The 24,710-nt window shown below is 32.4% G+C and overlaps 1 protein-coding gene across 1 annotated transcript; it reads right to left on the reverse strand.

The window, feature by feature from the left end:
• Window positions 1–9,196: 9,196 nt before the first annotated feature.
• On the reverse strand, window positions 9,197–24,268 carry LOC140443112 (josephin-like protein). Its single transcript, XM_072534194.1, has 3 exons — window positions 23,895–24,268; window positions 10,280–10,460; window positions 9,197–9,581 (listed from the first exon to the last, which is right to left on the reverse strand). Exons 1-3 carry the CDS (start codon window positions 24,146–24,148, stop codon window positions 9,408–9,410), a joined length of 609 nt encoding a protein of 202 aa, XP_072390295.1. The 5' UTR covers window positions 24,149–24,268; the 3' UTR covers window positions 9,197–9,407.
• Window positions 24,269–24,710: the final 442 nt, after the last annotated feature.

The raw sequence follows: 24,710 nt of genomic DNA on the forward strand, positions 1-24,710 counted from the left end.
TCTTAGGTTATTTGATATGAAATTAGGTAAAACATACATATTAATTCTAAATAATTTTAATAGTGATGTGAATATCAATATACCGATTTCACTAACAAAAAATCAGCTCAAGCAACTAAACCGTTATAATGACGTGATAAATATCCATGTAGAACATGTTTTTTGTGAGGTACTATTATTTTTTTAACTTTAAATTATTAATTTGTTAAAAACAACTGAAATATAATAATACTATGGAACAATTTTTGTACTGTAACAGCCTGTATCTCTATAACATTTAACTCCTAATTGTTGAGCAACAAAATTAATATTACCACTACAAATTAGAGGTAAAATAATATGCATACTCTATGAGCCACTCTGTATATTTTATTCCGTGTCAAAACTTAGAACTTATAAGATGAAAATTTCAAATTTTGGGCTGGATATATTTATGAAAAAGAGCTGTGTGGGACAATATTAAATGTTTGACTTTAATTAAGACAATAAATGTTTAAAGTAGACAATAACAAATGAATATATTATATAAATATACATATGTTTACAAAAATAAAGGCATTCTTGCCAGTATCTATTTAGAGGTGGTATTATGTCGACGTATATTAAGTGTCAATAAACTCATGTAATGATATTTAGTTTGTGTTTTAATTTTACTCCTAAAAATCCTTAGAAAATTTGGCTCGAAGGACCAAAGAAAGACGTGACTGAAGGAATGATCTGCACAATTATGAGGAATGCGCACAAGCAACTCAAAGAAAAAATCAGGCATATAGAAGACTCCAAGGGCGAAGAACGAGACAAACAGAGGAAGAGTATAGGCAGCTGAGACGAGAAGAAAAACGAATACTTAAAAAAAAGAAGAAAGAGCACATAGAGAGTCAACTAAAAGAACTAGAAAACTATAAGGCACAAGCAGAAACGCGAAAGTTCTACAAGAGGATTAACCAGAAGAGGAAATAATTCAAACCTAGATTATCAATCGTTAGAAATAGAACCAGGGAGATCATTGGTGATCAGGACCAGATACTAGAAAGATGGACAGAAAACTTCTAGGAAAGGCTAAATATAAGAGGTGAGACAGGGCTCCACGAATCAGAAATCCAACTCGAGGACATTGACGACGAAAGAGAGAAAGATAACATCCCAACAGAGGTGGAAGTCATCCAAGCTATACAAAAATTGAAAGAAAACAAAGCTCCTGGGGCAAATGGCATTCCTTCAGAACTTTTAAAGCATGGCAAAAAACCTGACATACTGTTATGTAGACTGGTAGAACTGATCTGGAAGCAAATAAAGTTGCCAGAAGACTGGAATATAGGTATAATTGTACCTATCCACAAGAAAGGAGATCAAACAATATGTGACAACTACAGAGGAATAACCCTCCTAAACGTAACATACAAAATATTGGCATATATTCTTTACGACTGACTATCGGGATATTGTGAAGACATAACAGGTAAATACCAGTGTGGGTTTCATAAAGAAAGATCAACGACCGATCAAATATTCCTTCTAAGGCAAGCTCTGGAAAAAACATATGAGTATGGCATTGATACTCATCACCTGTTTGTTGATTTTAGATGTGCCTATGATAGTGTTGAAAGAAACGCACTGTACAAGGCCAGGATAGGATTCAGCATACCAGCACACTTGCTAAAATTTGGGAGGTTAATATTAAAGAATAGACAGGCTTTAAACCCTACATACAAGAAGGAAGAAGAAGAAGAATATATCGCCTAGTGAGAACAATAGTGGCGAAACTCGAAAATCAAGGATTTTGAGTTAAGTCCATCAACCGACATCTAAATATGCCCTCTTTCATGTGCAAGATCGGCGAACAATTATTTTATTTCCTTACTACTAGAGGGCAGCCACGTGTCTTTAGGGTATTGTGAATTTGTCAAATATTTTGATGCATTAACGACGAAGGTCAGTGCTTAAATTGTCTTCGTTGGGAAAGCAACGAAACTTCACATCAAGACTGGCGAATCTGTAATTACGCCGTGATTGCAGAACAATTATCTTTAAAAATATTAGTGTAATAGTGGCGAATGTGCACTTTTGTCATTCATGTTCTGAATTCGGAGTGTAAAATCTAAATTAAATTAAAAAAAAGAACGACGAACCTATAATTTCGTCTATTACGTTGTAGGTAAGTCAAAGTTTTATTTATGTGTGGGATATTTATTTTGATTTTAGCCTTTATTGTATTACAGTTTTGTATCATATTAAAATATTATTACTACTTTCACGGGTATTGCATAACAGGGACTGTTAAAAATAATTTAAATCAGTATTACTTCGCTGTAATATTAAATATATAAAAATAAATCTAGTTACATTTATGTAAAAGATAGAACCGTAATGTCGAATTAAATTATTTTAAACTCAAATTTGGTATTTTGTATAATTAGTATAATTTTAAACTCATAATGGTAAGTTAATTCCAGCAAGGAAAATGCGTTCATCGTGTCATCGTGCAAAAATGCTTGCAGGCTAAAATGTAGTATTGAGTTCACCCAGGAAGATAGGGAAATACTTTGTAATAGTTTCTGGAATTTGGGAAACTTAGAGAATCAGCGAAGTTTTGTTGTAAACCATATGCAACCTATCCAACCAAAATACAGACACGTTTTAATCGAAAGGAAGAAAGAGCGAGGATTAAACAAAGGCTACTACTTTGAAAAAAATAATGAACGCAAGCAAGTTTGCTTCTTATTTTTTAGGGGAACTCCAGTGAAAGATTTATCAGAACTGTCAAAACTAAAGATAAAGGGGGTTATTTAGAAACCGATTTGCGTGGAAAAGGTAAACACAAAAATATTTCGGAACAAATTAAAAATGATATGAGACACCATCTTTCATCAATACCAGCTGTGGAAAGCCACTATACCAGGGCTAACACACAAACAAAATATATCGAGGGTGGAAAGATAGTGAGTGATTTATATAATGATTATGTAGAGTTATGTAAGGCACAAAACAAGAATTATGGCAAAATATCTATGTATAGATATCTGTTCGACTACGAATTCAACATGTCTTTTCACATTCCAAAAAAGGACCAGTGCCTTACATGTAATACATACAAGAATTCGAATCCTGACGAAAAACTTCAAAGAGAGCAAAGCTACAAAACACATATAATAGAAAAAGAATTATCGAAGTATGAGAAAAGTAAAGACAAATCAAAGATTAGCCATTTATTTCAAGTTGCCTGCTTTGATTTGCAGGCTGCTCTACCTATTCCAAAAGGGGATGTATCATCTTTTTATTATAAGTCGCGGTTAAATTCCTATAACTTTACAATTTGTAAGCTGCAGCAAGAAGGCTTGGGACCAGTTGACTGCTTTTTTAGGCACGAGGGAGAGGCCAAACGGGGAGCATCCGAAATTGGGACATGCCTTTTAGAATATTTAAAAAAACAATCAGATCTTGCTAATTCAGATGGTTTAGAACTTGTTTTGTATTCGGACAATTATGGAGGCCAGGGAAAAAATAAATTCATTATAACAGCATATTTATTTGCTGTGGCAAAATATAAAATTAAGAGCATTACTCACAAATTTTTTGTAGTAGGACATGGTCAAAATGAGGGCGATGCTAGCCATTCGGTTATTGAAAAGGCAGTCAAGAAATTTCTTAAAAGTGGACCAATTTACGTACCAGCACATTACTCGGCAATCATTAGTTCTGCAAAAAAGAAAGGAAGTAAATTTCAAGTGCACGAAATGGCACACCAAGATTTTTATGAACATTAAACATTTGACTCAAACCTTAGTTAATTCTTCGTTTAATGAGAATTGCGAAGGTAAAAAATTTAACTTTAACGATATTGCAATGGTTAAAGTTGAAAGGCCGCATTTAGATCGTTTTTTTTATAAAACTTCTTATACAGAAACTCAGTTTCAATCGGTCTTAGTTAGAAATAGCAAAACAAGAAAGCAACTATGCACTTTGGATGAGTATTCTTTGGTTCCACTCTACCGAGAACAAATTTCCATTTCTAATTTCCTAATCATTTCCAAGTTTGATGACTTGCAAAGTCTCTTACAAAATAAATCAATTCCTTCTGCCCACAATCAGTTCTTTAGTAGTTTGAAATATGAAACATAAGTGAAATGATAAATTAAATTTTACTAGTTCTTTTGCTTACTTTAAATTTTTTTAACATGTATAACGTTTTCTTGTTAACAGAGATGATGTTAATTATTACTTAAGATCTTATTTTGTTATTTTTCTATGTATGTCAATTGTACTTTAGTTTCGTTTTGTGAATAACTGTTTGGTTTATACAATAAAATATTTTGTTTAATGCGTTTCATTTATTTTTAAAAGTTTTTTTTTAATTATTTAAAACAAAAACTAAACTAAAAACACAATGAAGTGAAAACTTCTAGTGTATAATGTAGTGTATAGTGGCGAAACAGCCAATTAAATATCCTCGATCATGCAATAATGGCGAAACGCAGAAAAAAAAATAAAAAAAATTACAATGTCCATCTTTTCTTCAAATAAAATTACTTCTACTAATCGGTTTAAATAACAAGAAACAGATTATTAGAAAAATTCTACAAAATGATTACCTATTAGACAGTTATACTATTCAGCAATTTCATCAAAACTTCAAATTAGATTATCTCTAAATGTTTATTTTGAAGTTTCGCCACTATTGTTCTCACCAGACGATATATCTTGTACATCTGTCATGGCTATAGCTTTGAGAGTGAAGACAACTAATCATGAATATCGGAGTGCGAGATCTGGCAGGGAAGGAATAACACAACAAAACCATGGGGACTCCCAGGTCTTTGGCAAGCGTAGCCCCCAAGTAAAATGAAAGGACCCGCACAGAAAATCTAAAGTTTATTAAAATATGCACCTGGAATGTCAAGACCATGTACAAAGTAGGCGAAATTTATAATGCCATAGATGAAATGTAGGGACTGAACATCAACATAATGGGCATCAGTGAAATGCGATAGTCTCATGTCGGAAAATGTCATATAAAGGAGCACCAAATATATTACTACTGAAATACAAAAAGTCAACATAAGTCGGAATAATTTTAAATAAACAAATAAAAAATGATGCTACGAATTTTGTTCCAATATCTGAAAGAATCATATTTATCCAAGTGGATTTATTCCCAGTAGAAACCAACATAATCCAAATATACCCACAGCAGACAAATCAGACGAAGTAATAGAGGCTTTTTATTACGATTTAAAGAAAGACCCAAGTAAGTTAAAAATCCATGAAGTCACACTAATTACCGGTGTATAACGCCAAAAAAACATAAATTTAATTAGTCGGAAGGTAAAACCTTCCGATACAAATGTAACTTCAATCTTTTGTTTGCATAAATTGAGTTTCATTGCAAACAGGCCAGCTAGGCCGGCGGGTAGGTGGGAAATAAAATACCACCCGCGGACCAACAGGTGGGGTAGATAGGACTCCTAAGCCGTAGAGAAGGCAACTTATCTAAGAGAAGGATACTCTGATTTAAAACCCTGGTCCTCCAAGTTGGGGGTTGAGGCATCGGGCCAACTCCTGGATACTCGGAAAAAATGATCAAAGTTAAAAATTTCAGCAAAAAGCCTTGGAATTCGGACGGATTAAACTATAAACGAAATTCGCAAAGAAAATGGATTATGAATTTGGGTGCTTGGAACATACAAGGAATAAGGACATAACAGGAGGAGGTCTTCCGTGAACTGAGTAAAATGAAACTAGACATCTGTGTATTAACTGAAGTAAAGAAAAAAAGAAGAGGAAATGAAAAGATAAACGAATACCTGCATTTCTATAGTGGCGTAGAAAAGAGCGAACGAGCTAAAAGGGGAGTGTCTATAGCAATACATCAGAAACTGAAAAAATGTATTAAATCATGGCAAGAAATAGATGAAAGAATTATCCTCATGGAAATTAAGAAAAATGGCCATGAAATAGTGGTAATTGGAACATATGCACCGACGGATGACTCAAGGGTTGACAGCAAGGAAGAGTACTTTAACAAGTTAACAACTGTTCTAGCCACAATTAATAAGAAGAAAGAAATTTGGATCTTAGGTGATCTTAATGCAAGAACCGGAAAGAGCTCTAACAGTGAAATAATAGGGAGATATGGAGAAGACATTCTGAACGACAATGGTCAAAGATTAATAGATTTTTGCGAGGCACATTCTTTGAAAATATTAAATGGTTTCTTCCCCCATAAGAATATACATAAATTTACATGGACGCAGCCTACCAGGAATTTAAAATCAATAATTGACTATTTCATTCATCGTAAAGATTCTAAACTAAAAACGAAGGACGTGAAGGTGTTTAGAGGGCCAGAATGTGGAAGTGACCACCATATGATTATTGCAAAAGTAATGGTGACATTTAAGAGAGAACAATCAAGTCACAAAAATGATGAAGTAACAGACATAGGAACAACCATAGAAAACATAAAATATAACCTGGAAAGCTTTAAACAAGATTCGACAAAGTTCTTATATAAAATTAGAATAGCTCAGAAAATAAAAAATATAGAAACAAAGGACTTAGACCCTGAAAGTCTGTATGAGGTAATTAAAAAATATATTCATGAAGCGGCAAATGAAGCACTGGGAAAAGTTGAAAATCGGAAAAAAGGAAAACCTGAATGGTTGTCAACGGAACTAGAAGAGAAAGTTCTCAAGAAAAAACAAGCATATCACATATGGCTTCAATCCAAAGATCCTCAAGACAGAGAAATATACGCTAAATGGAATAGAGAAGTTAAAAAAGACGTGGATAAGGCGAAAAATATAAACTGGGAGGCTAAGTGTGATGAACTGGACAGATTTATGGGTGGAACAAAAGTGGCGCAAGCTTGGAAAACATTAAAACAGTTTAGGAAAAATGAGAAAAATGAAGACAACATTTCTCTCATAAAGTTAAATGAATGGGAAGAATATTATACGAAACTGCTGAAAGAGGATAGAGTAGAGTACAGATGGGAAAAGATAAGGGAATTAATAGACAACAGAGATGAAAGACAGGAAATCCCTGTAATAACATTATCTGAATTGACGGAAACCTTAAAAGAGGTTAGAGTTAGAGTAAAAGAGCTGGTTAAATATGGGCCGACTGCACTTTTAGAATTAATAGTAGACCTTTTCAATAAATGTATGTGTGGAGACCAGGAAATTCCTAAAGATTGGAATAAATCTTATATAAGCTCCATATATAAGAGAGGGAATAAAAGAGACTGTTCCAATTATAGAGGTATTAGTGTGACGAGCTCTGTGGGCCGGTTGTACGGCAGAATATTAAAGAAGAGAGTTGAAAGACAGATACAAGATATTGAAGAACAAAGCGGCTTTCGTACCGGGAGATCCTGCCTTGATAATATATTTATCCTACGACAAATAATTGAAAAGCGTGTCGAAAGAAGTAGAGAGACCCATTTGGTATTTATAGACCTTGAGAAAGCATATGATAGTGTCCCGTTAAAGAAAATGTTTGAGGTCCTCAAAAGGTCCGGATTGGATTCGACGTATATCCGAGCGATATATAAATTGTACGAAAATGCAGTTAGTTGTGTAAAAATTGGAACCAGAACCTCAAATGAATTTAAAGTCACTAAAGGCCTAAAGCAAGGATGCTGTTTGTCACCGACACTCTTTAAAATATACGTCCAAGAAGCATTGAGGAATTGGAGAAATAAATGTAGATTTATGGGCATCGAAGTGGGACAAGAAACTCTGTATACATTGTTGTTTGCAGATGATCAGGTGGTGGTTGCAACCGATGAGGAAGATATAAATTATATGAATCGAAAATTATTTGAGGAATATGCCAAATGGGGGCTTACTGTAAACATAAGCAAAACAGAATATTTAAAAATTGGAGGAAATACCACAGATCTGAGGCTTGAAAACGCAGTCATAAAAGGCTGCAACCAGTATAAATATCTAGGAAGCATCATATCAGCAGATGGCAGAGTTAAGATAGATGTACAAAACCGAATAACCCAAGGGAAAAAATGCATCCGAATACTGAATTCATTACTGTGGTCTAATAAAATAAAGATGCATTCCAAACTTCGCGTATACAGAGCAATTGTAGAACCAATTACCACATATGGTGCCGAATGTTGGACGATGACAAAGAACGAACGAGATAAAGTAGACGTTGTGGAAATGGATTATCTTAGAAGGTCATGTCGAGTATTGAGAATGGAAAGAATCAGGAATGAGGAAATACGAAACCGTACAGGAATTAGATACTCTTTCAGATAGAATACAAGGAAGGCAATTACAATGGTATGGTCACGTGATGAGAATAGAGGAGGAGCGGTGGCCAAAGAAAGCCTTAATGTATGTTCCGCCAGAAAGAAGGAAAAGGGGAAGACCAACAAATTCCTGGAGAAGAGAAATTACAAAAACAATGCAATCTAGAGGCTTAGAAGAGGGAGATTGGAGAGATAGGAAAAGATGGAGGCTGAAATGCGGGAAGCGGCAATCGCCGTAGGACCCTCGTTATATGATGATGATGAGTTTCATTGCGATAAAACCAATAACTCGCAGAAATGGTTTCTGTGTTTGAGAATGAAGCATCACACCATCAACTACTTCCCACTAGTATTGCGAATTTCAACATGGTCACTCCAGTCTCAGCGACGAATTCAGGCCAGATCCGCCCAAAAGAGTCACACAGCAAAACATTGATGCGGTTCACTTAATTAAGGATGACCGCCATGTAACATACCGGGAGATAGAGGCATCTTTGGGCATTTCAAACACATCGATCCACTGATTCTAGTCATCAGAAGAAATCATTGATGCCTTTAAAACAGCGAGTTTGAAGGTGCCAACTGAAGATTGGAATAACTGTTTTACCAATTGGTTTGAATGTATGCAAAAGTGTATAGATCTTGGTGAGACATATTTTGAAAAGCAATAAAGTACTTTAAGTCTATATATTTTTTGTCTTTATGGCTATAAGCAAAACTAAAAAGACAACCCTTATCTATTCCTTTATAGATATTCTCTTCCTCCTGTTGCATTCATATTTTCCATGTTTACCTTTGGTCATATTTCGCTATCTGTCCAAGTAAATGACTTACTTTTTCATCAAACTCGATTTTAATTAACTCAGCAGAAGATAGAATTTCATTTGAAAGCCAGAGGCATATAATTTAAAAATTAAAACAGCAATCAAACTTTGAACAAATTTAATAATTCAAATAACATAAATATTATCACCAAATGCAACATTTGTAAATTGTAAAACTATATTTACATACATATTTAAAAAGGAATGGCACTCCTTCACAAACAAGTTAATAACTTATTAAAATATATCAACATTTTATAGAAAAAAATATTGTATTATCACCAATAAGAAAAATATGTTTAAAAGGGCAGTTTTCAATGAACATCACTCAGCTGAATAATATCTGCATCCCTGCCATTAGCTAATGGTCGAATTTCTGTATCTTCTATCCAACTTTGGTCCTTCGAAACTTCATTTGTGACTACTAAGAATAACTCCTTGTCTTTGGATTCTACCTCGTCTCTTAAATAATTTATAACCTCCTGGTCCTGCAATGGTAAATAATATTTTGTACTTTATAAATTTTCGAGATCCTCTAATATGAGAAGGTTCAGTACACAGAATGAAACATGGATTATTGCACTCTATTAGCACTGTATTAAGGTAGTAATGAACTAGGCATTGCTGCAACTGGTATTTCGGAAAGAAGTATTTTAAGAATTGTCAATGAGAAACATGAAATAGTTGCAGATAAAAGTTCATCTTTTCTACCACCCAAAGAAATATTACTTAGATAAATCAGATAAAGATATATTAAGTAGAATTATTACAAATATGTTTACTGTTGAGATTAAACTGAGAGTTTTAGAGGAGATTGCCATAATGAGATGAATTTCGAAAATCACAAAAAATTGGTAGAGAACTAGAAACAATAATTGCTAACTTGTGAAATTAACTCACAATGTCCAAAAAGATAAAATACCAATTTCTAATATTTAGAGAAAATATCAGAAGATGAAAAAAGGGAACAGAATATAGGGGATAAAATTTGAGGCCCAAAATCGATCAATATAGCAAGAAACAGAGAAAAACAGAAGAAATTATGGGAGGCCTATACCGAACACTTAATGAATAACATGTTGTTTATGCAGGATTTTCATTAGTATATGTAAATAACTTATATCGAGAATTTATTCCGAATGTAAGAAGTATTTTTGAGCAGATTACAAAAACAGTATTTACTTACCCCGCCAATTAATTGTGGAGCATCCAGTTTTGAGTCCAAATTATAGTAACCACAGTTTATTTGCTTAATAGTTATCCAATGCCGCCTCCAAACAGGTAAAGTAATAAAGCCTAATTTGTATTCACTTGGTATATTTAAAATAAAACCAAATATATTACCTAGAACTAAACAAGAGGGGTCCCTACAAATAATAATTTATTTAAATATATTCTGGAATAGGTACCGGTATGGTGCCAGCACATTTATTAGCGACCCTAATTTGAGACATATTTTTATAAAACAAACTTATATATTACTACTAACCTTTTAATTATATCATATTAGTGTGTAATATTTAGTAATTTTTATTAGAACATTGGATTATAATGAAATATTTGTTGATATCAACAAAATAATAAATTTTGCTCATATAACCTGTTTGATTTATTATGGCTTTTTGGATTGAAGTTTGACAGCGACTGTGCGAGGTTGCCAATTTTTGTGATAGGTTTGTTTCAGTTTTTAAATATTTTAAATGATATTTATTTAAACAAATCAAAATATCTCTGGATGAAATTTATAAATTGTCAAAACAAGTTTAATTTATGTTTGGTTTTATTCCTGAAAAATGGAAGTGAATTCTATTGTTGACATAAATAATATAACACAAAAAAGCGATACTGAATTAATTCAATATTTACAAAATATTGGATTACTTAAAGAACAATTTAAATGTAAAGTTAGACAATGTCGACGTCCATGTGTAGTGAAACAGAAAAATGGGTATAAATTAAACCATGGTTTTTGGTGCGGCAAATGCAAAAAAATGTATTCCGTATGTACAGGTACATTTTTTGAAGGATTGAGAGTACCAGTCAGGACTCTATTTTATGTAATGTGGCTTTGGGCAAGTCAGGCGCCAGTTAAAAGTGCCGCAGAAATAATTAATTTGGAAAAACGATCTGTTATACAGATATATCGGTATTTGAGAGATGTGGTTTCTTGGAAACTTTTACAAGAGGAAGAACCATTTTTATTGGGTAAAATAACAATACAAAATATTAACATTTAGTTACTTTTCACATTCTTATTATTGCAGGTGGAGAAGGACACACAGTTCAAATTGATGAAAGTGTTGTAACAAAACGAAAATATAACCGTGGTAGAATAATTAAAGAACAATGGGTTTTGGGAATGTACGATATAGTTTTAAAAAGGGGGTACATAACATATATAGAAAGTAGGAAAGGAGAGGTATTAGTGGAGATTATTAAAAAACACGTCCGGGAAGGTAGTGAAATTTGGACAGACCAGTGGAAGGGATATTCCAACTTAAAAAATTTAGGGTATATTCACAAAACTGTGAATCACTCTAAATTTTTTAAAGATCCACTAACAGGGGTCTGTACAAATCAGGTAGAAGGGTATTGGTCTCGTCTTAAACAATACCTAAGACGACTTGGAGTGATGAGCTCTCCATTTCTACCGGAATACATCGACCAATTTATGTGGGATGCATTATATGGACGCAATGCTCATGATAGGTTTAAGAACATAGTAAATTGCATTAGACAGAGATATAACTAATTTATATATATATATATATATATATATATATATATATATATATATATATATATATATATTAAAGTATAGTATGGTATGTTTTTTTAGATTAGGTTGAATTAGATTAGCGTAGGTTAGATTGATTTAGTTAGTTCTTTAGTTTTGTAAATTTTCCTTCATGAGCCGCTATATATCCTAGTGACTCCCATAGATCCTTGATTAGCCATGCTCCGTAGGAGCAGTATACCCACTAATATATTTTATGTTAATTAGTTTTTTTTATTTAGGTTGGGTTGGGTTAGTTTAGGTTGATATGAGTTAGGTTAGGTTTAGGTTGCGTTAAGTTAGCTTTGGTTTGGTTCCCTTCCTGGACCATGAGATGACCTATCTACGCCCGTAGGGCGTCGGTTTCTCTTTCTCCGTAGGAGAAAGACACCCACTAATATATTTTCTTTTTAAATAGTATTATTTAGGTTAAGTTAAATGTGGTGTGGTTGGGTTAGGTTAGGATGGGCACAAAAAATTAGATTTCTATCTAAGTAACGGTGGTAGGTTTTAGCCGGAATGCGGTTAATCCGGCACTACACAGACGCCCGTAGGGCGTCTGGGTGTCTTGTTCCGTGGCTGAAAGATTTCCCCCATCGTCTGTCAGCTATACGTCCAATACGCATACCTTTTTAGGCTATTACTGGAATTTAGCAATGACACAAAAAAAAAAAAAAAAAAAAAAAAAAAAAAAAAAAAAAACTATATATAATTTATATATATATATATATATATATATATATATATATATATATATATATATATATATATATATATATATATATATAATTTTTATATATATATATATATATATATACATCTAGCGGTTAATGTAAGCTCCGTTCTAAAACGGTATTATACTAACTCCAGTAGAATATACACCGTGTATTTTATTATCTGAGTAGCGCTTTATGTAGACTCCGACCAACACGTAGGATTAAGTGGACTCCACAAAAGGATAAACCATTTGTGGGATCCGTATTTACGATATTGCATATACTTCTAAACTCCTGCGATGTTGCCAATAATTGTATTAGTAGTAGATTTTCAAATTTTACAGCAGGTACATTCTGGAACTGGAAATTTATTTAAATATCCATTAATTTAATCATGGAGGAATTTGAGGACTATTTGGCTAATTAATGTAGTTAAATATAAATTGTTAACCGACATATACCTTTATTTTACTTTTTAGTTTTAATAAACAAGGCGGTAATTTATATTACTTGTTTTATATATTTTTAAACATAAGAAAGTGTCTATTATAAACGTGGAAAAGTTAAGTTTCCATTTTTATTAATTAGTATTTTTTATTAAAAGGCATTGTCACTAAAACATTTAGTTCATAAATGTACGTACATCGGATAGAGTAATCGTGTAACAGTTTATGAAAGTAGAAGCCCCTTCGGTAGGACTATAATGCTTGTTTTCCTATTAATATAATTAAAGAAAACTCAAACAACAGGAAGATCTTTGTAATTTTTGGATTCCTGCAGTTTAAGACATGCAATGTTTGTTTTATAGCGTAGTTGAATTTAAACTACAATAATTTATAAATCTATCTTTAATAACATACTTTTTTACTGCCTAATTTCAATAGATATGTCGATTTTTAATTAAAATATTTAATGCATTAAAGTCGCGTAGAGATTTTCACTAAACATTTAATTTTAAAGCTATTATTCTAATAGTCCAAAAAAAAGTATAAAAGTCTAGGGAATTCAATATCCCACTATGGATTTCTTTTATAGATTATCGTAAAGCGTTCGACAGAGTCAAATGGATACACTTATGACTGATACTAAAAGAATTAGGTGTACAACAACACCTAATTTTGCTTATAACTGAACTGTACGAACACACTACTGGACCATTTAAACTAACATTAAAAGAAGATTGAAAATCAAAACGAAATATAAGTATCTGGGAAAAATTTCTCAAACGATATTAATATTAAAAGGGACTTTAAAGAGCATCTGATAAAGCATGCTAAACCTTAAGGCGACTAAACCACACAAAATGGTTATTTGAGAAAAATTATAGCTCGTTCCAGAAAGAATTGTAAATATAAACATTAATGTAGATTAACAAGTAACGCTGAAGAAAAAAACAGTAGCGGTTAGCCTAAATAAAGAAAGGCAAAAAGAAGATGTAATTTGATGTTTTGAAAAAATCTGATCCGAAAACTGTATGAAAAACATCTCATAGTATAGACATAGAGCGCGGCGGTGCCTCTGCCGTCTGGCGGCCTATATCGGAAACTTTTACTACCATTTGACTATTTGTGTACAATTTTGTGTATGGTTAAGTGGCACACCACAAAAAGTGTTTTTATTTTCTCTTTTGTTCAACAATTAAAATGTATTGCTATACTTCTAGATGTTCCAATACAATAAAGGATAATAAACATAAAGCACAGGGTAAAAATTTTTATTATTTTCTATGCGCTAGTTATTATAAACACATAAGCTATACTACAATTAAAAACTATGACCACTATGAAAAATATACGGTAGACTATGACTACATTTGTGCTTTAGAACTATAGTAAGAACAAGATAAAAATCTAAATTCCTTCATAATTATATTAACGAGAAGTTTATAAAACTTTTGTTCGTTATCAGTAAGAGAAAGCGCATTTCAGAATATATTATGAAAAATGTTGTTGATATTACAATATCAGATGATAGGAATACAAAAATAAAAAACAACTTACCTTTTCAAAACAACAATCAATCACTTCATTTTATCACGAAAAATTTAAAAATTGCAATGTAATTGAACCCATTTTGCGAGCTATAGTTACATTGATACTTATGTGGCAATTAGCTGTAAAGTCATTAGTCATTCGCGTCGTATCATATTTTCCTAATATTTTTGTAGGCAAGCGGTTTAGTTTGTGTAATATAATATCCCCAATTCGTCTCATAATATTTAGTTTTCAAAACAGCTGTTAATAATTCGTTCACATTTTTTAAAGCTCTTTGCAATACATTTGAAAATAAGTCGACAGTAAGTTCTACCATGGTATTTCATAGTTTTATTCTTATGATTATATCAGTGTTTGTTTAAAATCTATAAATAACTAGTTTAATGTTTGTTTTTTGTATTCCCAACATTTCTAATTAACTGCCTAATAGTCAATAATTGATTATTCACTTAATCGTTCCAGGTGTATTAGAAAAAATATTGTATATCCTAATAATTAATAGATATATAGCTTATATATAGCTTATATCGCTATAGTTTGTGCAGTACATTTTATTATCCCTTTTGTGTATGGTATGCTTTTCAGCAAGTTGGTACTTGCTCTTACTTCTAAATTGACAGATCAGCTGTTTAACTGCCTGTACTGAACCTTCTTCTTCATTTTGCAAATATATATAAAAATTAATAAAACTCTGACATACCGTTAATTAAAATATTGGATACCCTATACTATTCAATCAACGGAAATACTAAGATCACACGGGGAGAATCTGTCCCTATCTAATTAGCCTTTTTCGGTCCATCTTTGGACATAGGCCTTCCCAATCCTTTTCCATTCTTCTCTGTCTGTCGGTATAGTCATCCACCTAGAGCCCACGTGCTTCTTGATATCATCTGCCCATCTCATTTGGGGCCTTCCTCTGCTTCGTTTATATTCCCACGGTCTCCAACTTATAAGAATTTTGTTCCATCGGTCTTCTTTTTGTCTTATATTGTGCCCGGCAAATCTCCATTTCAATTTTGCAACTTCTTGTCTAACATCCCTCACTTTTGTTTTCTCTCTTATCCACTCGTTTCTCTTTTTATCCATTAGTCTTATGTGCAACATTTGTCTTTCCATTGCTCTTCGGGTTTTTATGGTTATGTCCATGTTTGCTTTTGTAAATGTCCACGTTTGAGAACCATAAGTTAGAACAGGGAGTACGCATTGATTGTATACTTTAGTCTTAAGATGCTGTGGATATCCTTTGTTTTTAAGAATGTAGCTTAGTTTGCCAAATGCCGCCCATGCCAGTCTAACTCGTCTTTTTATCTCTGCTGTTTGGTTTTCTTTGTTACGTTTTATAGTTTGACCCAGATATATATAATCCTGAACTTGTTCTACTTCATCTTGTCCGATCCTCATTGTGATGTTTTCATCTGTATTTGTTATAATTTTGGTCTTGCTGTAATTCATAATAAGGCCTATCTTTCCAGCTTCTACGTCCAGTTCTTTCATCATTTCAAATAATTCTTCTCATTTATCTGTTATCAATGCGATGTCATCAGCGTATATTAGATGGTTCAAGCGTTGTCCACAAATTTTTATACCTTTTTCTTCCCATTCTAATCTTTTAAAAATATCTTCCAGAGCCTGATTGAAAAGTTTCGGTGATATTGTGTCTCACGCCTCTATTTATTTGTATTGATTTTGTTTATTCATATCCTTTAATTGTTGTTTTGGCTTCCTTATATATATTGGCTATTAGTTCCGTATATCTGTGGTCAATTCTGCTGTTAATCAAAGAACTTTTCACTGCCCAATGTTCGACACTGTCGAAAGCCTTTTCGAAATCTATGAACGCTATATATAGAGGAATATGGTATTCATTTGCTCGTTCTATAAGTATTTTCATACTTAGTAAATGGTCACTTTTGCTGAATCCCTTTCTAAAACCAGCTTGTTGGGTATCCATCGAATTTTGTCGTCAATCTATTGGTTAAAATTTTTGTTGGGAGTTTATACATTACATTGAGGAGTGTTATGAGACGGTAGTTTTTTATGTCTGCTTTATCCCCTTTCTTGTGTAGGATAATGGTTACGGATTCCTTCCAGTTGTTTGGGATTCTTTTTTCTTTTAATATCTTGTTAAAAAGGGAATGTAGAGTGTTAATTACCACTTTTCCACCATATTTCAGCGTATCTGCAGTTATTCCATCTTTTCCAGGCGATTTGTTGCTTTTCATTTCTTTCAATGCCTTCTTTATTTCTGATTTGCTTATTTCTGGCTATAGCTCTGAGTTGACATTTTTTACTTTAGCCTTAAGTTGGTTTTTAATTGTTTCTGGTGGTTCCTTTTTTGTTTTGTATAGTTCTGAGTAGAAATGGTGGATAATATTTATAATGTCATCTTTAATGTTTGTTTCTAGTCCGTTTTCATCTTTTATTTTGTTTATTTCACACTTACCTAATTTCGGTCTTAAGCATTTCATATTTTTGTTGTTTTGTATTACCTTTTCTATTTTTATTTCTTGTTCTTTTCTCTTATTTTCTCTTATCATTCTGCTTATTGTTTTATTGATTTCTACATATTCTATAGCGTCCTTCTTTTATCCATAAGCTTCTTTGTTTCTGTTGATATATAGTTGTTCTTTTTTAGATCCTTTTTTGCTATTTCTTTTCCTGAAGTAATCATCCTTGCTGTAAGTATGTTGTCTATTTCATCTATATCTTTGTCATCACTGTCTAATTTTTAAGTATGTAAGTTGTTCTTTTAATAGGTCTTTGTATATCTCTTTATATTGCCCTAGTTTGTGTCTATCTACTAGATCCCAGTTTTTAATTATTTTTCTTTTCATTTCATAGTTACCGTCAATACTAATTTTTGCTCTGACCAACCAGTGATCGCTACCTGTTGTGAATCTGTTAAGAACTGTTACATCTTTAATGATATATCGTTCCGTGGACAGTATGTAGTCGATCTCATTTTTTGTGGATCCATTAGGGCTGATCCATGTCCACTTTCGTTGGGGCTTCTTTTTGTAAAAGGAGTTCATTGCGTATAGATGCTTTTCTTCTAGGTAGTTCATCAAAGTAGCACCTCTATCATTTCTCTGACCATACCCGAAATCTCCTATTTTAGTTTCTTCCTTGTTTAGTTTTCTACCCAGTTTGGCATTGAAATCTCGAATTACTAGTATAAGACGATTTTTATGTTCTTCCATAGCCTTTGATATATCTTCATAAAATAGTTCGATATCTTCGTCATCATAAGCTGTCATGGGGGCATATACCTGGATAATTTTAATTGATGTTCTTCTTATTTTAAGTATGACATAGGCTGTATTCGGGTTTCTTCTTTTCGTCGAGTTTCTGATAGGCCTATGATATCTCATTTTATGTTTGTTAATTCTTCTTCCAATTCATGTACTTTTTCATCCGTAGACATTGATCTAATATTGAATGTCCCTATTGACAGGTTGATGGATTTTTTTGATTTATGTTGTGTTCGTCTTAGTGGGTTTTTGTTTTTATCTATCAAAAGCGAATTATTGCGTCTCCCAGATACCGCGAGGCAGACCTTTGAGGTGTGGGATAATATTATGGGTTATTTCTGGTTTCATCATAATTTACACCGAAATTACTAACAAGAGAGTTCTCTTACTTCCACATGTTCAAATTGATATATAGTACCAACAGATGCTAGTTATATACCATCAGTACTAATAAAATGAAAACTATCAAATTAATGTCAATTTCATTGAATAATCAAAACAATCGAATATATATACCAAAACAACACAATAAAAGTAAAAGTAGAAGAAGAACTAACCGACCCTATTGAAGCTGGTAATGGGATAAGACAGGGAGATTTAATGAGTCCTCTATTGTTCAACCGGATTATGGATGAAATATTAAAAAAGTAAGAAATAAAAGAGGATACCAAATGGGAGAAAAACAAATTAAAATAATCTGCTATGCAGACGACGCAATACTATTCTTTCAAAGTGAAGATGATTTACAACGTATGCTACACCAATTTCATATAACCGCCAGAAAATTTAACATGTTAATTTCCTCAAAAGAGACAAAATGCATGGTTACAACAGCAAGTTTACTAATATGTTAATTGGAGTTTTAAGGTCAGATAATAGAACAAGTGATGGAGTTTTAATATCTAGGTATCATATTATCTAGCTACGGAAAGCTTGAAACTTAAGTGGAAGATCCACTGAATAGAGCAAACAGAGCCGCAGGCTGCCTAAATGAAACAATATGAAGAAATAAAAATATCGGGAAAGAAACCAAAGGCAGAATTTACAAAACAGTTATCAGACCAATAATGACATACGCAGCAGAAACAATACCTGACACAGAGAGAACAAAAAGGATGTTAGAAACAACAGAGATAAAAACACTTAGAAAAATTGATGGTAAGACACTATGGGACAGAGCTAGAAGTACAGATATAAGATGTAGATACAAGGTGAAGAACATTAAGAACTGGTTAAGAAATAGAAGAGTAGAATGGAAAGATCATATAAGCCGAATGACAACAAATGGAGTAGTAGACATGGCAAGAGACGGTTACCCAATAGGAAGACGATCAGTAAGAAGACCACGAAAACCATGGAACGGCAACTTACTGGAGACACATTGAAAAACAGACAGAGTCAGGTCTATATAAAAAGAAGATGAAGAAGAAGAAAAAGATACACAGGATTGACAGGATAAACAATAAAATAGCTGCAAGAAAGAGAAAATGAATCAGTCATATTAATGTAGAATAGCAGAGGACAGAGTATTTGTCATAGCCTTAGACAAGTGTCCAATTGAAAAAAGACCACAGGTCGTTCAAAAAAGACGGAACTCTAGAAAGAAAATAGAATAGATTTAAAAAAAAAAATAAAAGCATAAACATGTCTTTTCCTACTCTTATAATATTGAAAATACGCAAATAGAACCTTGAATTAAAATGTAACCTTTGATATCTGTGATAAATTCATCACCTGAACAATGGCGCCGATGTATGAAGTTGAAATTTTTTACACCTATTTTAACTGTTTATTTTTTTATTATCTATATATGAGTTACGAACGATATCACAAACCTATTTATTTACCACAAACAGGCTCTTTAATACCTTAAATTATTACTATACAAATCTTATTCGGAATATCGTCAAAAAGTAATACACGGCATGTAAAATTTAAATTTTCAATAAAAAGTAAAATATTAGGCATTACTTATGGGGTTCAAAGAACGAGCCTTTACGAAAATTTAAGTACTAAGAAGATCACCACAATCGGGCATACCCAGGGTAATGATTAAATAATTAATCGGCTAATTCTTCAGTCACCCTTTTAATATGATTTTGTTAAATTGGTCCTTTTTAGGACCAACTATTCTAATAACATATGTTTATAACTGTTAAGGGTATATCTAGAGATCAAGAAACTTTGCTTTACTTAAACTTATCAGACATATGCGCTAAACACGAATCTGACTTATTTATAGTGCAGGAAACACATATAGGGCCTAACGTAGGGTATTTGGTATAAAGCTTATCGCTGAAAACCACATTATAATTATAGACATGCTATCTCTGTCGGAAAAAAAGCAAAGAATAACTCAAAGTAAGAAAGGACAACACCAGTCAGCTTTCAGAGAACCTTTCAACGATGTTGAGCTTGGATCCACCATTTACATATTTAATGAAAAATAATACAACTACCGACATTGAGGATCTGAGCACAAAGCTTATTACGAAATCTAGACCAAAAACACCACAATGGCTTATCCGGATGATGAACAACTGTATTCAAATTATGGAAACACCCAAAATCTAGAGACAAGCCAAAGTTGTTACTTCGCTTAAACCTGGCAAAAACTCCAACGAACACAAAAACTATCGGCCAATATCTTTATTTTATCAGCTATTTAAAATACTTTTGCACAAGATCGTTAATATGATTTCACCGATATTTTAAGAAAAGCTCAAATTAAAAGACAAAAGTGGCTATAGATAGGGAAGATCATGTACATTACAAATGCTAAATCTTACCCAACACATCAAAGACGGGTACGAAAAATATCGGGTATCAGGGGTGGTATTTTTCAATCTAAATGCCGCTTACGACACCTTAAATTACCAAATATTTCTCGAAAAACTATATGATATTCCCTTAGATAACAAACTCACTTATATTATTTGCGTATGCCTACACAAGAGAATATTTTTTGTATCACTCAATGTTAAGAATAGCAGATGAAGAACGGTCTCGCTTGGGGTAGCATAAAAGCACCTACACTGTATAACATTTACCCAAACGATCAACTTATACCAGTAGATAATAGGACTAATATTATAAAGACGATACACCTATTATTGCACAATAAAAATAAACTATGAATCAATTTTCAGCCAAAACCCCTGAAAAACTCATGTGCGCTCCTCAATTTCCCTAACATAGACGCTTTCACAAACTGAACATCCAATAATGTCATGAAATTGTTGAACTGTAGACTTCCTATAAATTTCTTGAAAATAGTTTGTATCCCACGGGATCAGTCACAGATCATTGTTTAAAACTAAAAGGTAAATTGAGGACCAGAAATAATATTCTTCGCAAGCTTGTCAGCTAAAAATGAGGCGTACGTCCTTCCGCCTTTAAAACATAGACGCTTGCACTATATGCTTCTGCTGCCGAATATACCTTGATAGACAAATTAACCATTCTTTCGTTTTGTGCACAACACTACTACCCATTTTAACACAAAAATATCTATTGCAGCACTTAACCATATTTATTTTGAGATAACCTTCTATCGAGATATAGTATACGAGATATCGAGTATACAAATAAGACCAGAACTAAAATAATAAAAAAGCTTTATACAAGATATCGCAGAAGAGTAGATGAAATAAAAGTAGTTTTTATTAATCGGGTGCTTACATAAAACGTACAAAGACATACTCACGTAAACAAAATACATTACGAAATTTCTGTAATAAAAAAAAACATCGAATTCGGCATTGAACTAATAAATTATATTAAATAAAAAAACAATATTTCTAAAAATGCAGAAAAAATAAAATTTTCTATGCAAGCGAACATTCCATTAAATAATAAGCCGAAATCCTTTTGTATCTATATACCTGTTTTTTAAAGAACCAGTTACCTTTTAGTACGTAGTTATACCAGGTAATAAGATATCCTCTGTTACACAGTGTAATGCATATGACATTACACTGTCTACAAATAGTAGATAAAAATAAGGAGCCCATATAAACCGTTCAGGGTATATGTTGAAAATATACGGTATAATCGCACAGTTGCCAAACTCTCAGAGCTTACTTAAACCGATAAACGTATGGTTCAAATATACAATGAAAAAGATCTGAACGACCCCTTTAATATATACTCGTGAACTAAACGATATACATTTATGATACAGGGGTATTTACGGGCTCCAAAAATTTTTTATAAATTATTAAACTCTACATGTTGATGAATCGACAGAACCAATATTATGGAATGGTCAAGTGAGCTCCGTATATCGGTATCCACTTGACCACGGAGCTCAATTAAACCTGAATTTTAACATGGGCGGAGTCCACTTTATGCCGTAGATATATATATATATATATATATATATTTATCTTAAATTAGTTTTGGTTTCTATATTTTTATCTCGTATATTTTTATCTTAATAATATACACCGATTAATATATTTTATCTTAATTATATTTATTTAGGTGAGGATAGGTTGAGTTCCCTTCCTGGGGTGTGAGATGACCTACCGACGTCCGTAGGACGTCGGTAGGTCATCTCACACCCCAGGAAGGGAACTCGTATATTTTTATCTTAATAATATACACCGATTAATATATTTTATCTTAATTATATTTATTTAGGTGAGGATAGGTTGAGTTCCCTTCCTGGGGTGTGAGATGACCTACCGACGTCCGTAGGACGTCGGTAGGTCATCTCACACCCCAGGAAGGGAACTCGTATATTTTTATCTTAATAATATACACCGATTAATATATTTTATCTTAATTATATTTATTTAGGTGAGGATAGGTTGAGTTCCCTTCCTGGGGTGTGAGATGACCTACCGACGTCCGTAGGACGTCGGTAGGTCATCTCACACCCCAGGAAGGGAACTCGTATATTTTTATCTTAATAATACACACCGATTAATATATTTTATCTTAATTAGTTTCGTTTAGTTTAGGATAGATTGAGTTCCTTTTTGGGGCTATGAGATGATCTACCGACGTTTGTAGATCACCATCGGTCTGCTAAACATAACAAGACGTTCAATATATATTTTTTAACATTTTCCACGATTTTCCATATCGACCTTGCACAGGTAAACTATTAGTCTATTGCATATAGTTCCAATTGTTGTATATTTACCACTGAAGCTAGTATAAAAACGTAAAGTGTTCCTCATTTAAAAATGAATCGTTAATATATTACTTAATTGTTAATTTTTTTATAATAACACCGCACATTTAAGTTCTTTAGTAATAAGAAAAATTACAGGAACTACGCTCGGAGATCAAAAGATAAGTGTTGAAATTAGAAGAAAACGTAACGTACAGTGTATAAATAAATGAACACAAAATTGAAAAAAAACATGGAATAACAACATAAGCAGAATGGAGGAGACCAGTGTCATCAAAATAGCAAGAGATAAGTGGAATGACAGCCTTCCATAGAGGTATTAATCCGCCAATGAACATGCAGAATTGCTTATAAAGAGGAATAAGAAGAATTTCATTTCTTTAAAATATAAGAAACTAATTTTTTTCTTTAAAAATTTTGTTTAATAATTTTAGTAATTTCTAAAATTTGTTAAATATAATACAGAATTTATTGATCATTTTTATTTTTCATTATTATCTAGTATTTATGTTCAATTGCTGCATTTAGATTATCATTATATTCTAAAATAGTATTTATATAAGTCGATGAGCAGAGTAATAAGTGTTTATGCACGTATATTACGTAAAAAGAAGTATTCCCTTCAAAAAATATATCATAAAATTTAACTTATAGAGAATATTTGTGATACTATACATTTTTATAGATTTGGAAACGTCGCAGTCAACTCTCAATATGGCCGCCCAAAAAGTGTGAAATTTTCAATTTTCAAAGTCATTTTTTATTTAAATAAATGGAAATTCCGCAAATTTTTTTTTTGTAAATAGCTTAAAATAATGTATATTTTCAAGATTTACAAAAATTTTTCACGGAATTGGGTGGCTGATAAATGTGCCGGAACCCATTTCAAGTTCATAGAGTACCTAAAATGATAAATACCTTCTTTTATCAAACCAGATTACTTCATAGCCTCTGTCTTGTAAAGCCTTCATAATCACATTAATATCGTAATTTCCAAGTCCCAGCATGGACTTGTGCGGATTTATCCAATGATTTGGTGATAGAGAAATGCATATTAAATCTAATTCAGCTTTGGAAAATGTACCTTTGGATTGAAATAAATTATTTAAAGCATGTAGGGCACAAAGTTCTCTTATTTGTTTTTCATGATAGAGACTCGTCGTTTCAGTCATATCTAATACAGTATTAAAAACCAAAAAAATGTCCACAGTATTAATTATAAATTCAAAGACGAGTTATACAGATTCTTGCTTTCTCAAAATAAACTTTGAGTTCATTCGTTCATTGAGTTACTCTACTCTACTCTTTATTTTTGTTTTTGATTGATCTTCTCTGTCAGTTCCACAGTATATACCACGAATACTAGTGTAAGTGAAATACGACATGTGGGGAGAGTAAGTTGCATGAGACCAACCGTTCATAATGGTTACGGCGCTAATAGTCACGTAGGTTGAGGTATGACATGGCATTGGCATAGCAAGAGGCGTATGACGTTGATGTAAGTGCTGTTGCCATGGTTTTACTATTTTTTGCATATTTACTAAATATTAATTTATGTTTTCCAAAAAAACAAAGATTGTAGCAAATTCTACTAAAATAACAACATATTTACAATAACGTTTCTAAAGAATTTTGAGTATCCACCGAAAAAAAATGTGTTAGTGGCAACATTGTAATCGCCTTTGCAAATAGAAAATTGCACCCAAACTACTGTCCCAAAAATTGTATCCCAAA

The sequence above is a fragment of the Diabrotica undecimpunctata genome, chromosome 6 (assembly GCF_040954645.1).
Source record: "Diabrotica undecimpunctata isolate CICGRU chromosome 6, icDiaUnde3, whole genome shotgun sequence".
NCBI lineage: Eukaryota > Metazoa > Arthropoda > Insecta > Coleoptera > Chrysomelidae > Diabrotica > Diabrotica undecimpunctata.